The sequence below is a fragment of the Dysidea avara genome, chromosome 3 (assembly GCF_963678975.1).
Source record: "Dysidea avara chromosome 3, odDysAvar1.4, whole genome shotgun sequence".
In the NCBI taxonomy this organism is placed as follows: Eukaryota; Metazoa; Porifera; class Demospongiae; order Dictyoceratida; family Dysideidae; genus Dysidea; species Dysidea avara.
The window spans coordinates 26,056,503-26,073,182 of record NC_089274.1 but is presented as its reverse complement, the minus strand read 5'-3'; the positions used below and the strand labels follow the sequence as shown (position 1 = coordinate 26,073,182).

The 16,680-nt window shown below is 38.5% G+C and overlaps 1 protein-coding gene across 1 annotated transcript; it reads left to right on the top strand.

Moving 5' to 3' along the window:
* Positions 1-984: 984 nt before the first annotated feature.
* LOC136251876 (uncharacterized) lies at positions 985-14,944 on the top strand. Its single transcript, XM_066044278.1, has 2 exons — positions 985-1,113; positions 12,432-14,944. The coding sequence occupies exons 1-2, from the start codon at positions 1,002-1,004 to the stop codon at positions 14,693-14,695; spliced, it is 2,376 nt and encodes a 791-aa protein (XP_065900350.1). The 5' UTR covers positions 985-1,001; the 3' UTR covers positions 14,696-14,944.
* The last annotated feature ends 1,736 nt before the right edge of the window (positions 14,945-16,680 follow it).

Sequence of the window (16,680 nt, the reverse complement as noted above, 5' to 3'; positions counted from 1 at the left end):
CTTCATTTTCGTCAACATTTTATTCGTCAAATCTGCTGAAGTCTGAATTAGTCAAATTTTTTTGACGTCAAAATTTCCTTGCGTATGGTATAGTTAAACTAGCTGCGAGGTGATTATTTGCTGCTCCAAAAATGTAGCAACTAACAAGAGATTCTGGCTCTCCCCAGCCACCTACAACTTAGCCTGTTTGTGCCCCTCCCCTAGCTCCTGGATCCGCCCCTGATTATTTGAAATAACTATATGGCTTGTGACCAGAAATCATAAACCTAGGCCTACTTAGTCTCGCGTAGCCAGACCCTATATATTTCTCCGCACGGCGCTTATCGATTGGAAATTATAAGCACTTTCGGAGCAGGCGCTTATAAATTTCTAATCGATAAGCGCCGTGCGGAGAAATAGAGTCTGGCTATGCGAGACTAAGGCCTACTGAGTACTGACTCCATTTGTTACATAGCAAGCGATGGTATGCCATCTACCGAAGAATACTATTCAGTCGTTGTATTCTTCAGTAAGCAGCTCGTGTTGCAATCTCCTGTTCATATAGGATCTTTAATTCCCGTGCTTCCACTACTTGGGATGTAGTTGATCTGTTTACCTGTTGAGAAACCATGTATAATTGTTTAGTTTTGTATGTAGTTTTTTTTTTTTTTGGTCTTGCCAGGGCTCCATACTTTTTAGTAATAACTTGGTAACCCTGAGACTGGACTCCTGACCCCTTGTAATTATTTGTTCATGTAATTGTCAATTATTATTACGTTTATCTCTCTCTCTATAGACTATAATAATTTTTAACAGCTGAAAACTTTCACTATATTATAATATAAATGTTCATAGATATTAGAGGCGCGTAAGGCGCTTACGCGCCTCTAATATCTATGGTTCAATCATAGATATACCATAGATAATATATCTATGGTCCAATGATGTGTTCCTGTATTAGCGTGGGCCCGGTTGGGCACGAGACTAGACTATGTACCACTCCCGCCGGAAGTGGTCTATCGATGGCGCTCTCAAGTCTGAGGATCAACGATCAGTCATCCCGAAAACAAGCTGATATGTTTTACACAAAAGTCGCTGAACTTAAACAGGCCTTACAGTTGGAGTCCGAGCTTGGTTAGTTAGTACATAATTTTTTCGAAATTGCTAGCTATTTTGTCAGGGCTATTGTTCCGGCAGTCCACTATAGATTTCTCACTATCAGGCACACTAGTTGTATGCTATGCCCCGAGTGATCAACTTTAGGGCACGCATCTAGTAGTCTCGTCCTCGCAGACCCTTCTCTCCGGGGTGGCGCTTATCGATTAGAGATTATAAGCGCCCTCTCGAAGGGGGCGCTTATAATCTCTAATCGATAAGTGCCACCCCGGAGAGAAGGGTCTGCGAGGACGAGACTACGCATCTAGTAGGTTGTCCCGAGCTTCAACTTTAGGGGGTGCGAAAAGTAGTATTAGCGTTAGGGTTCAGGTTTGGTTTCTTCTTCACCTTCAACATATATATGTGGAAGTAGTCTCGCGGCGCCCGACCCTAAAAAGAGGGTCTGGTGAAACTGTGTACAAAAAGTTTGGCGCTGCCGGAATGTTGGAAGCTCCAATCAGATCGCTCCATTTCAAATTGATTATGTAATGCGTACGTACATTTCAAAAGATTCGGGGCTTACGGTTAATTACATCCGGTGACTCTACCGCTTAAACTCATTGAGAAAACAGCCATACAATTCTGTTGGGTTTGTTTTAATGTTGAATAAATAAAGTAGCGCTATTAGTTTGGTGATGCTGTAAGTGGATCTGGTTGGATGGATGTTGTGACGCAAACAGTGCACTTACGTAACACGTAAAACGTCATCCAATAAACATTCCAGAGTTCAAACTTTTTGTTACACAGTTTCACCAGACTCTCTTTTTAGGGTCGGGCGCCACGAGACTGATGTGGAAGTAGTTACTGAACCGAAAGGTTTTTTTTGCGTCTAGTAGTTGCCCCGAGCATTCGACTTTAGGGGATGCAAAAAGTAGCATTAACGTTAGGTTCAGCTTTGGTTTCTTTCTTCAGCTTTAGATTATGTTCTTACTATACATAGTGAGACTACAGCATTTATAAGGTAGAAAAGTAGGGGTAGTGGGTAGTTAGCAGTGGTAGCACAGTGGTAAGCCCACTGCCTACAGTTCCAGTAGTCCAGGGTTTGAACCCAGGTTAAGTTTTTTTTTGTTTTTTTTTTGTCTGTCATTTAGTGACCCTTTTTTGTCTAAGTTTTACTGTCGGTTCAATAGTGAGTCCGATTTATTGAACCGACTTTCGGTTCAGTAACCACTGCCTATATATATATATAGAAGTCACTCCACTTGGAGACATATAAGGTAGAAACTAAGGAGTTATGTAGCTGGGAGCCACATAGCACAATGGCTAAGACTCTAGGCTCAAACACTGGAGGTCCTGTGTTTAATTCCCACTCAAGGATTTTGTGTTTTTATATTTTGTGTTTTTATATTTTCATTTGAGGACCTTTTTTATTCACGTGACTGCCGGAACAATAGCAACTGCCAAATTTTTTTTTGTGTGCACTATTCGATCATATAGAAACATTGAGAATGGTGCTGAGAACGACTTGCTGATGCAAACACTTGTGTAACAATACCATTTAGTAAAAAAATTGGCAGTAAAAAAGTTTGGCAAAAACCCACTATTGCAAAATTGACAAAAAAAACTTTGGCAAATGGGGCTTCACCTGAAATTTTTTAGCTACTGCATACTGTACCGCTCGAATACAACATCGGTACATGCGAGTGTGAGCATAGTAAGGTATATGTTATCTATGGTGCGAGTGATTAACATTAAGGGGCATGACAGCCATTTCGATCGCAAGTCTTTGTTCCTCTAGGATGACAACTCACGATGGAAACGGCTGCCACACCCCTTAATTAGCGAGTCTTTACATTTGAGTGGTAGCTACCATACAAGTGTAAGGCCACTCCAAGAAAATTCCTTGTTTCTCATTTCATTGACTTCAAAAATACATGCGGGTGGGTGGTTCATTATCCATTATTCATTATCAGGATTCATTATAGATATTTCCACTAAGTTTTGAAATTCATAACTAACAGGTAAAAACACAGTAGCTAGAAAGCTAAGAACCTGAACAGTGAAAAGCTAGCTAAATGGGCTTTCTGAATGCTAAACTGGTTACTGCTATGCAATCGATCACAGGATAAATTTAATAATGAATAAAATGTTTGGTTGACATGAATGACCATGCAAATCTGCATGCAGGTGGGAAATGGGAAACAATGAATTTTCTTGGAGTGGCCTAAGCATCATTCGCTGGTTCTAAATGTCATTATTTTTATTATTACTGAATGGGCGGTTACCATACCAGTCTGCTATAGGTTAGGCCGCAGGCCTTTGAGTATACCCATATCTAGCTAGTCAAGAGTGATGTTTGCATTTTCGTGAACTCTTGAGGGACAATGACCCTCGCAATAATCGAAGGGAACGCTTGGAGAAATACCCACGATACCTGTCACGATACTTCGATACCTATCCTTTCAACATAGCTATGATCTGCTCATGTGACTGCTAAAAATAATTAGTGGGAAAAACTTTGGCAATTATAATGTTAGTTACTTGCCAAAGTTTTTTACTATATGGTAACAAAACCTCAGACATAGCTAGTACCGTGTGGTTGGGGGGGGCTAGGCAATGGTAAAGATAAAATGATGGTTGAATATGCAAAGCATGTGAGGAAGCCTGCTAAACTAGGGAGTCTGGGGGCATGCCCCCACAGAAAAATTAAAAACTGATGCTCTGAAATTGAAATTCAGTGTATTTTTAGCAGTAAAAATCATGCTAGTATTGTATACTTACTTGTGTACATTACCTTTATGTCCAATACAAACAACACTTCTGAACACAAAAATTAATTTTAGAGTGGTTATCACGATCATCACTCTAAAGTGTTGCTAAGGAGTTGAGTTTGCAGGTAGATAGTTTCATAACTACTTTATGGATTGCTGATTGGTTAAAAAGGTGATTATATGGTAATCTGAATTGTTGGTGATAGGTAGATTGTTGAGTACTTAAGAGATAACTTGAAATGGTTAGCGAAATTATTGGGGGGGGGGGGGGACTATATCCCCCACAGCCCCCCCCCCCCCCGCTTCCTATGCCTATGTGGACCTGATCCTTTTTCGAGCAAACACTAAGCGCCGTGGGAGAAAAAGTGGTCTGGCCATGCAAGAAGCTTGTTTTTGGTATTTCTCCAGGGAGAGAAAGAAAACTGATGAGAAAAACGGGAAGGAAAAGAACTACTTTTTTGTTACAGAGAATTGATATCCATATCGTTAAAGTTGAATATTTAATTAATATTAGCTATGTTTTATGCTTAATTATTTCTTGCTTTGTTACAAGTACTGGATGATTATGCACCTATCAATGTCATGCCCCTGTTGGGCAGAGGTGGGGATTTATTGGAGATTTGCAAAAGCCAGACGACAAATTCCCTACCCCTAGGGACAACTTTGAGTTACAAATCTCCTACCAATTCGTACTATTTATCTCGGGAATCACTAACACATGCTAACAGTATAGTTATCTGCATTGCAAATGCCGGGACAAGTTAGGGTGACGAAACCCCCACCCACTGGGATAGGTGGGGCGTGACATTGATAGGTGCATTAGCACTTCACTGTTAGCTTATTGGTGGTATTTCTCAAAGGGAGTTTATTGTTGTTGTTGTATCATTTTATAGCTAGCTATTAGCTACAGTCATGCATAGGTTTGCAATGTGTTCACATATGCATGTACAGGTTGTATACTTTAAATACATACATTAAGCACATACCTTAAACATTTTTATGAGAATGACTTATTAGCTATCTATTATATGGGGTTATAAGTAACAAGAATATTCAATCAGCGATGTGTGACATCATTAAGTTGCTGTATTGGAATATATGATTATACAACCAAGCACTAAGAATAATACGAAACGTGGTTAAAATTACGTCATAAATAAATAATTAATGTTTGAGAAAACTACGAGGCCTAGAGACATAAACTAACTGGGGATCGATTCGCCTGTGAACGAAGGCACAAACGTATAATCGTTGTGCCCCGTTTGTGCTCATGACTTGACCATACGTGTAATTCTATAATAACACCCAGTACTACACCCTTGCTTAATTACAGATTGCGTGAAGGAGAAGATTAGTGAATGTCCGTGAAGTGACTGCAGGAGAGCGAGAGGCCACTTTACACGTTAATAACAAGATTACAAGTAAGTTCACTTTTTGATAAAAGCACCAATTTTTTTACAGAGTATATGGAGCATGCACTAAGTGTTTTAAGAAGGGGAGGCACGTAAAAAGTCCTCAGGAACACCCCTTTTTGCACACTGACAAGAAAACTATTTGTTACTATTAAAAATCAATCATGTTTCTATCAAGTTAACTGCTGGGCCTAGTATCATAGTAGTACAAAGCATACAGCTGGAACATAATAGCCTATTAGTAATCTATAAAAAAACAAATAGTTTTCTCACCTAGGCAGTAAACAAAATCACTAAAATTTCCATTTGCAGGGATTCTGTTAAAGTTTTGGACCTTCAATGCTGACGATTGTGTAGTACTATATACAAGGATCATCCTGATGTGTATTCTTTATTAAAGGGGTATAACAAAAGTTATTTAATGCTAAAGTTTTAATAGGTCACAGGTGGATATCTCAACAGAATACCATGAACTACAGCAGTTCAATTATCAAGCACAGAGCTTGAACAAAAGGACCCTTGTCCTTATACTGGGCGCCATATGAAAGGTAATTAAATTTCTAGTTTATTGAAGGCAGGTGCAAGTTGTTTGTTCTCAAAGTTACAGTGCTTTCAATTCAGTGTAATATAGCATAAGCAAGAAAAGCACACAGATGAGTATTAAGGTATTTCTTAGTGCTCTGCTGATGCTCAAAATAAGCATAAAGGAGCTGGGTTCCAATGAAGTGATATTTTGAGCACTAAAAAGTACCTTATGACACATCCTTGTGCTTTTCTTGCTGATGATATTACACTGAATTGAAAGCGCTGTAACTTGAGAACAAGATGTTGAAACAACTTGCAACTGCCTTCATTAAACTAGAAATTTAATTACCTTTCATATGGTGCCCAGTATAAGGACAAGGGACCTTTTGTCCAAGCTCTGTGCTTGATAATTGAACTGTTGTTGTTCATGGTTTTCTGTTGAGATATCCACCTGTGACTTTAGCATTACATAACTTTTGTTATACCCCTTTAATAAAGAAACGATACACATCAGGATGATCCTTGTATATAGTACTACACAATCGTCAGCATTAAAGGTCCAAAACTTTAACAGAATCCCTGCAAATGGAAATTTTAGCGATTTTGTTTACTGCCTAGGTGAGAAAACTATTTGTTTTTTATAGATTACTAATAGGCTATTATGTTCCAGCTGTATGCTTTGTACTACTATGATATTAGGCCCAGCAGTTAACTTGATAGAAACATGATTGATTTTAAATAGTAACAAATAGTTTTCTTGTCAGGGTGCAAAAAGGGGTGTTCCTGAGGACTTTTTACGTGCCTCCCCTTCTTAAAACACTTAGTGCATGCTCCATATACTCTGTAAAAAAAATTGGTGCTTTTATCAAAAAGTGAATGAATATTTGGCTTAGGCGCTGGACTATTAATATAAAACACATGCCATGCTCTTTACAATATAAAATACAAGTAAACAATCTTGTCTTGTGCAGCTGGCATGGTGTCAAAATCCTTGTGCCCATGCATTTTTGCCAATTATCAGCAGTAACTTGCCCAGCAAGGATCAGATTAACCTGCGCTACTTAAATATCTCTTGCACTACTCTCTTCCTTCCTCTTGATAACGTGGTCACTTTTAGAAAGACGGTTTCAACAAACTCGAGGTGAAGTAAACTCAAGCTCCAATGGTATGTGTACATTTTCTGCCCTGCGGAAGTGATTATGTAACTACTGTGATGTCAGGTGTTACCGCTCTATTGTCACATAAGGAAGTGCTGGAGCTCCTTGCTCGGCATATTTCGGCTCGGATTTAGTTTTGGAAAGTGTCTAGCAGCCCAAAAGCTGCAGCTGTCGTGCAGCCAGTGCACAAAGCCATCACAATGTGAAGGGTGTAAAGTTGACCAGGGCTCAGATTTAGCCAGTGCCTAGTAGCTTGAGAGCTGCCGTGCAGCCAGTACACAAAGCCATTACAACATGAAGGGTGTAAAGTTAAAAGGGGCTTGGATTTAGTCCCAGCAGCCCGAAAGATTCAGTTGCCATGTAGCTGGCACACAAAGCTGTTGCAATGTGAGGTTGACAAGGACTCAAGAAAAAGAGTCTTTCAGCTAAAATGCTATAGCTGCTGTGCAGCTGATACAGAAAACATATGAAGGGTTTGTATTTTATTACACTCTGGTAGTGCTGTTTTTGCTGGTGGTTCAGTACATACAGCCAGGTTTATAACCACTCGACAGGACTCCATTTGAACTATAGGTACATCCTATATTATCTATGATAAAACTTGTACCAAGAGAGTGTTACTTTATCATTCCCCTATTTAGGAAGCTCGGTTAAACTTGTACAGCCAGTCTATAATCCCTTGATAGAGCCCCGTTCATACTTACCTCTTGGTGGACCATATATGGCTCGTTTCTGCTGTCTCCAGGAGACAACTAGTGTGGGTAGGCAGTGCTAATACTTATTTGAAGGGCTTTCCCCAGATTTTGCCTTGGGGACTTATGCAGCTGGAGAGCTACAGGCACTGTGCAGCCAGTATGTTGTTGTTGCCAGGAGGGGGTTATTCTTTATTGTTTAGAAGGGCTTCCCTGCTGGTGGTTTAACAACTGGTTTATCACCTCTTGACAGGACTCACTCAAACCTACTGGGGGAAGAGCTCGGTTGGCCTTGGTCTGATTTTTATTTCTTGCTATCCTCATGGGATCTGCAAGCAGACTACCAACATAAATAAGCAAAGCTGAAACCCATTTGCACTTCACAGATTGTACCTTGCAGCTGTTACTTATGATGAACATTACTCACGTAATGGTGGAGCTATGCGATAATTAATTTCTGATATTTCAATAATGCTACTCTAAACTTGATATTTGCAGGTCAATATAAAATAATTTTGTAAATCTAAACTGGCACGGGCATAATGGAAACCTGCATCATGAATATTTGACAAGTAAAGTGTGACTGCTATTCATACTGTAAGTTGGTTTTGTGTAATATGCAGAAGGGTATTACTACTACAATTACATTGCTATTATTCATGAGAGTCTGACATTGTATATACTACCTAGGAGTCTTTGTTCCATAGCCTGAGTGCTGCAGCTGTATGTGTTTAGACATTACTGGGTTCCAGGAGGGTGATATTCTATTAACGACATTTCAATGTTGAGGAGTGTGTTCATTACCGGTAGTCAGTACACTACAGTTGGCCCATAGCCCCCTGACAGGGCTAATCTCTAAATAATATTCGATCCAACAATGCAGCAATTGACAACATGCCCAGGCTGTTGACTAACTGAATAACTGGTGTAGTGTCTTGTAGTACTGCTTTTTGGTCAGCAATTAGACCACTTTTTCTAACAACCAAGTCCTAGCCACTATACTATACCTCAACAAAGCCCTACAGATTTAAGAACAAAGTTGTGCTTTAGAATTTTATATTGTGCCTTCATGGCATAGAACTTAGCTACACTCTCTACAAGTAGTCTCAATTTGTCACTGTAGAAAGATTTAGTGTTTCTAAGATGTCATAATTGTGCTTGAAATGTTGCTATTTTCCATTACTCCTGCACAGACCAAGTTCCCTGTGAACTAGGGCAGAAAGCAGCATAGTAACACTTGGGGTGCAGCACATGAGCTAGATTAAAAGATTGGGTACGGTGCCTTTGAGTTACTATGGTTATGAGTTGCTCAATATATGGGGTAATGTCTGGGAACACTTTGTTACAGTGCATTTTATCAATACAGATTGCACTTACATGGGTCGGAAATCTTTTATGAATCAATATATAGTTAGTTAATTGGGCACACAAAATTAACAGTTTTATGCCCTAAATCTTTTGTGGTTGCCACAGAATTTAGATGTGTGAAGACATGAGTTTGAGGTAGAATTATTGAGAACTCCAAAATGTTGTCTGTAGCTATACGACACGTACACTTACATACTTGCTCTGTTAATTTTTGCATGTATGACGATACTTTAGTTGTATGAATTTTATAGGCTAATTCTTTTGTAATTATAGCAATGCAACATCCTATAAGGTCACAGATAAACTGATAACAACTGGGTTAGTCATCAGGAATCTGGCACACTGACTAACCAATTTCACTGCTGCAGAGCTATAGGTAGGCCTGCGCCTATTATGCCGGCATAATCTTGAGAATAATAGGTCACCAATTTCATGAGAATAATTCCGGAATAATAGGATGGTTATAGGCATAATTTTAGAATAATCGGACGACCATGGGAATAATCGGTGGAATTAGGGGGCGTGTCTCTTCTTGATTACCTAGAAGAAAGAGTTAAGCTACTACAAATGATATAAAGCTGACAGGAGTGCTGGCTGAAAGGAGCTGAAAAGCCTCTAAAAGATCGATATACTCTAATAGAACGCTCAAATACTCTAATAGAGAAGTCAGATCATTTCATGTTAATAATCTGCAGCCAGCATCAGCGATTTAATTGCATGATTATCTGCAATTCTGAAACTTGTACATCTTATACCAGTGTATCTTCTTCAAGTCTTTGAGCATTATTATCTACCTAACTTAGTAGCTATAAAGTAGATACAGCATATTATTATAATACACTAATAATTAAATACACTTCAATTATTACTGTAGATAGCTATTCTAAGTCTGCTGTAACTATTATGGATAGAAAAATAATGTGTAAGGTGGAATGCTTCATATATGGCTATTAATAATTTGGACAAAACCACTTATAGCAGCATCTTGAAAACTAAGCGACTAGCCACAGATATATATTGAATGAGAATAATTATGGAATAATAGGCTGGATACAAGAATAACAAAAAGAATAATAGGAGAATTTTTGGGGAAATTCTGGAAAGAATAATAGGTAAAATTTTGAGCATAATAGGCTCAGGCCTAGCTATAGGTAAAAGCAGACAGTAACAGCATGGTGACACTTGTGGCAGTCACGATTGCAATGGGAACAGTAGGGGTAACTAAAGACTCTTGGGTATCCTGTAACATAGGATGGAAACTCCGACTTGGTGAATTACCTTTCCCGCCACCACTTTGGGGGATACCACTAATGTAGACAACACACTACAATGTGTTCTTAGTAATTCTGTTGGTTCACTCACATGCACAGCCTTTCTGTAGCATCACTAACAAGGAGGAGGTATTGAAGAACAAGTGTAGTATGTAGTAGCCAGCTATAATGGACAACAGTGGCTGGAATGGGAGGGGAGGTATATGATTACTGACAAAATATTGTAGCAGTATACATATGAAAGGTCCAACGTGACCAATAGATTGACTGGTAAAAGAAGAAGGGTATGTAGGCTGGCTTTGTGACTACACAGAGAGATAGCTACATACACACACAGATTTATATGCATGATTTATAGGGCCCCATACAAAATGCTGCTTACAAGCTGATGGTACTGTCAAATGCATTCTTTACTCTGGTCTTTGTGACTGGGACAAACCCGTCCCATTGTGAGTCTTTAGGGGGCTTCTCACCCCTGCCAATTTTTTTTCTCATACTGCAAAACGATACAATCTTTGTTTCCATTCATGAACAGACTTCCCTTGTGACTCTTCCTGTGAGAAGAGCACGACAATATTACTGGTTTATAAGTAAGCTATGACTGAAAACAATAATAGACTTTTTAATCCGCCTCACATGCCATGTTATTCAAACATGGACTCCTAGAGTGTGCGCGTGCATGCACCTGCATCTGTCCTTGTCTCCTTGTTTAAGGAGAAGTACAATTGTCAGCGTGCGAGACTAGGCTGTAAGGACCTCCTATAACCTATGGTTGGGCCACTTTGATTAGTATCAGTACCGGCATAGATTCTATGGTACCAGTTTACAGTCCTGTTCACTCTGAAAGTGGTAGGCAAACTTCATCATTATTCCATGTTATTATATACTTTTTTCAGCATTCTTCATGTTTTAGTTACATGTTTCTGACTCCCTGTATTCACAGGCTATCAAGTAGTCCTTGAAAGTGGCGATCAAGCTAGCTTGAAAACAAAACAAGAATTTACGAAAATATTTGTTACATTGTCAAGCAATCGAGGCACTTTTTCAGGCGAAATCAAGCAATCAAGATACATTTTCATCGATCAAAAACCTTGATCCCAGTTGCAGATGGTTCTACAGGGCTATTGGTAGTGACTACCCCTTGATTTTCAAAAGTAGCGTGGACGCTTCTTGTGTTCTCAGAATTTCCACATAACTCTGGGCATATGCAACTGTATTTCACTGCCTTGAAGCCACAGTCCATGCCTTTCAGCAATACTGTGTAGCACTTGCAAAGAATAAACAAGTTACATGTCATATAATATTGAAAATTAAGTGGTACTGAAAAATCTTTCTGTTCCATGTTTTAGTGGTTTGTTCCGTTCCGTGGATTAGTAGCAGCCATGTAAAACTCAAACTTTAAAAAGCCACACAAGCTAAAAGAGGTGTGGTCTTGAACCTATTGTAAAGTTACAGGTATCTACCAAGCATAGCGCTTAAATAAGGTTGCAGCGTCTTAATATGCTGCTCAAGGAAAATGTTGATAGGGAAAATTAATGCCTCAATATGGTTTAATTGCATGAAGAAGGATGAAAACCAGCCTGATCGAAGATAATAGAAAAGACAAGGCACAGAAGGTACACACTCGTTGGAACTCTTAAAGGCACATGCCACTGGTGAGTTGGTTATTGTAGAGTAAAATGGTGGCTGTGCACTGCTTCATTTGGCTTCCAACCTTGCAACTGTGCAGGCAGACAAACATTTGAGTTTCGGTGATTTTTTAGAAAAATTCTATGTCCAGCTGACTGCAAGTGTTTTCTTGTTTTTTTTTAATGCTGTATTTGATGTTAGATGGACTAATATTATTCCATAAAGAATGATTTTGAAGGCAGCATTTTCATGTCACTTTTGGGGGGGGGTGGGGGGATCCGTACTACTGCACTGGTACAATACAGTAGTAGTTTCTACAAATTTTCATGGGGTGCAAAGTGTAGATGACGTTTACCTCAGTAAAAAATCAACCAACATCAAAATTAATTTTAATTCAATATAGTGGCATGCACCACAATTAGTATATATTAATTTTATTGTACATATCATGTGCATGTACATGCATGCTACTTGTGTTACTGTGTGTTTGCAGCAATAAATGTATACTTTGTTTGCTTATTCTGTTATATAGATGAACACAAGGACAATGTGCAGAGGATATTTGATAGTATTGTTAACGATGTAACTACCTTTGGCACTGTAGTCATATCAATGGAAGCAGGTATAGGGAATATTGAGAGGCTCCATGGAAACTATCCGTGTGTTCCTAAAGTGGCCTCTTTCACACATGTTGAAGGACGAAAATTAAGAAGACTAAACATTAAATGGGCTAACGGTCTCATTGAGAAACCATATATTATAAAAGTTGAGCAATGCATTGCAGAGTTTTTGGATAGTGAAATACTATTTGTGTTCTATCGTCATGGTTCATTTCTTGGTGTAGATAATGATGCTACAAGAGCTATCGATGTGGTCTGTCATGAAATTGGTTACCACCATTACATGCTGGTGGTTGGTGATGCAAATGGTTTGGAGGAACAACTGGAAATGGATGTGAAAATTGTTGCACATATTGCTGGCCTCACAGATAATGATTTGCAAAAGCTTTATGACTCACATATGCATAATGGTTATGGTCGGTGCCATACTGAAAAAGGTGTCTTTACATTGCTGATGGTTCCAAAAGCTGAAAAATTGAAATGTGTACTGTCTACATATATACCACAGTGTAGTGGCATCTCCCTTACTTTTATTTATAGTGGGCATGGTGAAAAAGGCAGTGGTAGCTGGGTTCTTCGTGGAGATGATAGATTTTCAGGATCTGATCTTCTAGCAGTTCTGAAAGCTGTAATGCCACAGCATTACCTCAAAATACATATCTTGTTGAACTGTTGTTATGGCTTTGGATTTGCGAAAGATATTAATTGCTTAAACTTCTTAATTGGCTGTCTTAGCTTGGAGTTGTCCTCACAAATGACTGAACTAAAGGAGATTTTGCAGTCTCTTATCACTGACTATAGTGATCTAGATGATAATGATACTATTTCAAAAGCAATAGAGATTGCTTCTGATAATGAACCAGAAGATGACCAGTTGTTTAGTGGTTGGGTTAAATTAAACCACTTTATTACCTTACAAATTTACAGTATAGTGCAACAAATTCAATGCAGAGGATTTACTGGCTGTGTGAACTACGAAGTGTCAATAGTACCCTTTTCTGCAGGTCCTCTTTATGCAACAGGGATTCTTCCTGAATTGTATCCAGTCATCGAAAACTACAAGGCAAAATTACCTTCATTGTCAGCCCCACTCAGATTACTGCCTAGAGAACCTGTTGCACAGTGCTTGATAGATGACCCTCATCTAATAGTGTTCCCTGCATCTAATGGTGATAGTACTCTATTTCACTGGAATGACTTCAACATGTTGGTTGATGGTGGTCCTCTAAAAGATCCACCTTGTTTTTGGGAAACTGTCCATCGACTGCCAATGGACCAATGCCTTGACGTGGTAGTTGTCACACATTATGATGATGATCATATTGTAGGTATTTTGGGATTGTTTGAAGATGTGAGCATTCCCATTGAAATTGGCACACTGTATACCATGCATCCACAGGATCCTGCTGCAAGGTTCAAATCACCACGAAATGGAAAAAGTTTGTATAATCTTGCTCATGAAAGACTGCCAAGAGGTTTAATATTGGAAGATTTGGTTGCTAACCCAAACACACCTATCATTACCAAACAAGGTTTACGCATTTTTATGCTTACCCCTAGTGCAATTGATAAGAGTCGTAGAACTGCTGCTAACAAAATGAGATTAACGTCACCTAACAGGGCTTCTGCATCTCTTCTTATTGAGTGTCAAATAAGTGAAGGTGGGACCACAAGGTATATATATGCATTATTGACTGGTGATACACCAGGAAGAAAGATTATTAGAGGCCTTCAAAATGTAGTAGCAGAAAATGCCACTCTTGCACAACATTTACGTCCAAATGGTTATTACAATTTCAAGTACATAGACATGCCACATCATGGGTCAAAACACAATAATCCTAGAGAATTTCTTGCTCAGATAAAAACTGAGGTATGTGTAGTCAGCACTAACAGCAGATACTATAACCACCCTGATGATGAAACACTAAAAGAACTAAAGACTGCTTTGCAAGGTGGTAGAATTCAGCAGTTGTTGTTTACTTACCAGAAAATGAGAGAGGGAAATCGCAACTTAGCAGATTCTTTCAATGAAAGAATAAATAAAGAAAATCGGTGTCGCTTTGCCCAGAATGATCCTAGTACAAATGGAACAAGATGCTGGAGATTTAACTTGGCTCGAGCCACTAACGTAACTAATCCCCAAGAATGTGATTGTGGTACTGCACTGAATTAGAACCTTCGATAGATTTTTAACTGTGTATATCAAATTACCTTAAGCTAATACATTCATCTTTATTTCTATTCTTTTTCACCCTATGTGATTATATGCACATGTCACGACCTTACACACTATTAACTATGTATACCTGCTAGTTTTGTAGACACACATAGAATTGCACTGTGTACTTGTTATGGTATAGCTGTACCACTCAATGCACACTGTTGTGAAATCATAATATAACAAATTATTGCATAATCGTCATTGTATGATGAAGCAATTACAAATAAATAATATATATATATAACAATAATCTCTGTTGATGTTCTATAGCTCCTATAGGAATTTTTGGTACAGTGTAGCAAGGAATTATGATATGTGCACAGTTGAAGTTTTAAGGTATAATCATACATGTTGATCAAAGGATACCAAGAACCCTCACTGATTACATTTATACCAAGAGTTAATTATTAACTCTTGTTTATACCGTATAAGTAGAAATTTTGGCATGGAATTAAATTTGGTGAATTGTTACAAAATCGCCAAATTAAAATTTGTTTGTCAGTTTTTCTGTAATAATATGAATTGTACACGTGTCAAGACCTGCTGAAAATCGAAGCCACTTTTGCTATTGTCATTTTCTTCTTGGCTGATGGTCTGTGTGACAAGTCTAGATTTCAATGGCTTCGTCTGTTCGGCCTCTATGGGAGCATAGATACTAGGCTAGTATCTACGATGGGAGGGCCAATCTTTACTAGCCGTTTAATTTTGTACATGTCGCGACTCTTAAATATAAGTAATTGCAATCCAACTTGTGAAATGGAGGATGAAAATTTATTTGATCCATATACAGTAGCCATCACTGAGAAAGGAAGTAACGTGATTGGGCGTAATATTCCACGCAAGATCTCTGCTGCGTGCTCCCTCTTCCTGGAATGATGAGTAGACCTCGAAATTATCGACTCCGATCTTCAGTTTTCTTTCGCCTGATTTTATACCACAGCCGGCAGCCACATACACACTTTTTCACCACGTGTAACTCCAGCTGGAATTCCATGTCACTGAAAGGCTTGCTGACATGCACATGTACACATAATACATTCCACCAAATTAATTTTTCGCCAAATGCAATTTATCAAGGAATTGCCAAACATTCAGTTTGCCAAAATTTCTGCTTATACGGTATATTACTCCTGCATGTGGTTACAGTATGGTTAGATCCCATCATAAGTACCATTTTGTTATCAATCTAATGGTGAGTAAGAAACTTAGTTTAGCATCCATGATTCCATGATTACCGGTGCTACTCCTAATGTAAACACCAGCCTTTCCAGTTGCATAAAAGTATATTACAAGTAAGTTCAAAACTGAAGCTGTGGATGTTCATTCCAGAGTGATCTGTCAACTTGATGTACATGTATGTATTGGCCACTACGTATAGTATCATCACTATGTACTGGTTTAAGCTGATTAGTCAGAGGCGATTTAAGCATAAACACATACACAATCACAAAATTAATTAGTAATTCAATTCAAGCTGTTGATTTAATTTAGAAATGGTATTTTATCAGGATCCATCTTGCTTTGCTTTGTACTATAAACTTAGGTACAATTATTTTCAATGGCCTGGTATATAGTGACATCAAACTCTTTGCCGAAGTGTGTTTCACTTCTTCACTAGGAGAGTAGAGAGGCCATGCCCATTAACAATCTTGGTTGATAAATAACAATCAAGTGTGGAAACCCTTGAACACGATGACCAATTACTTATTGGTTTAGTTGTATTTAAAGAATAGTGACCATGCCTCAGTCTTGGTAAGCTAGAGGCTGACATGATTTACTCTAATACAGCACTCACCCTAATAGAACAGTCAATAGCTGCATGCTATAACAAAACAAAAACTGAACAAACCAGTACACTAAAAACTATTTACTTAGAGAGATCCAAGCAATAAAAAGTAGTGAAACAAGAGATGAATGATGGTATTACAGCATAGCTT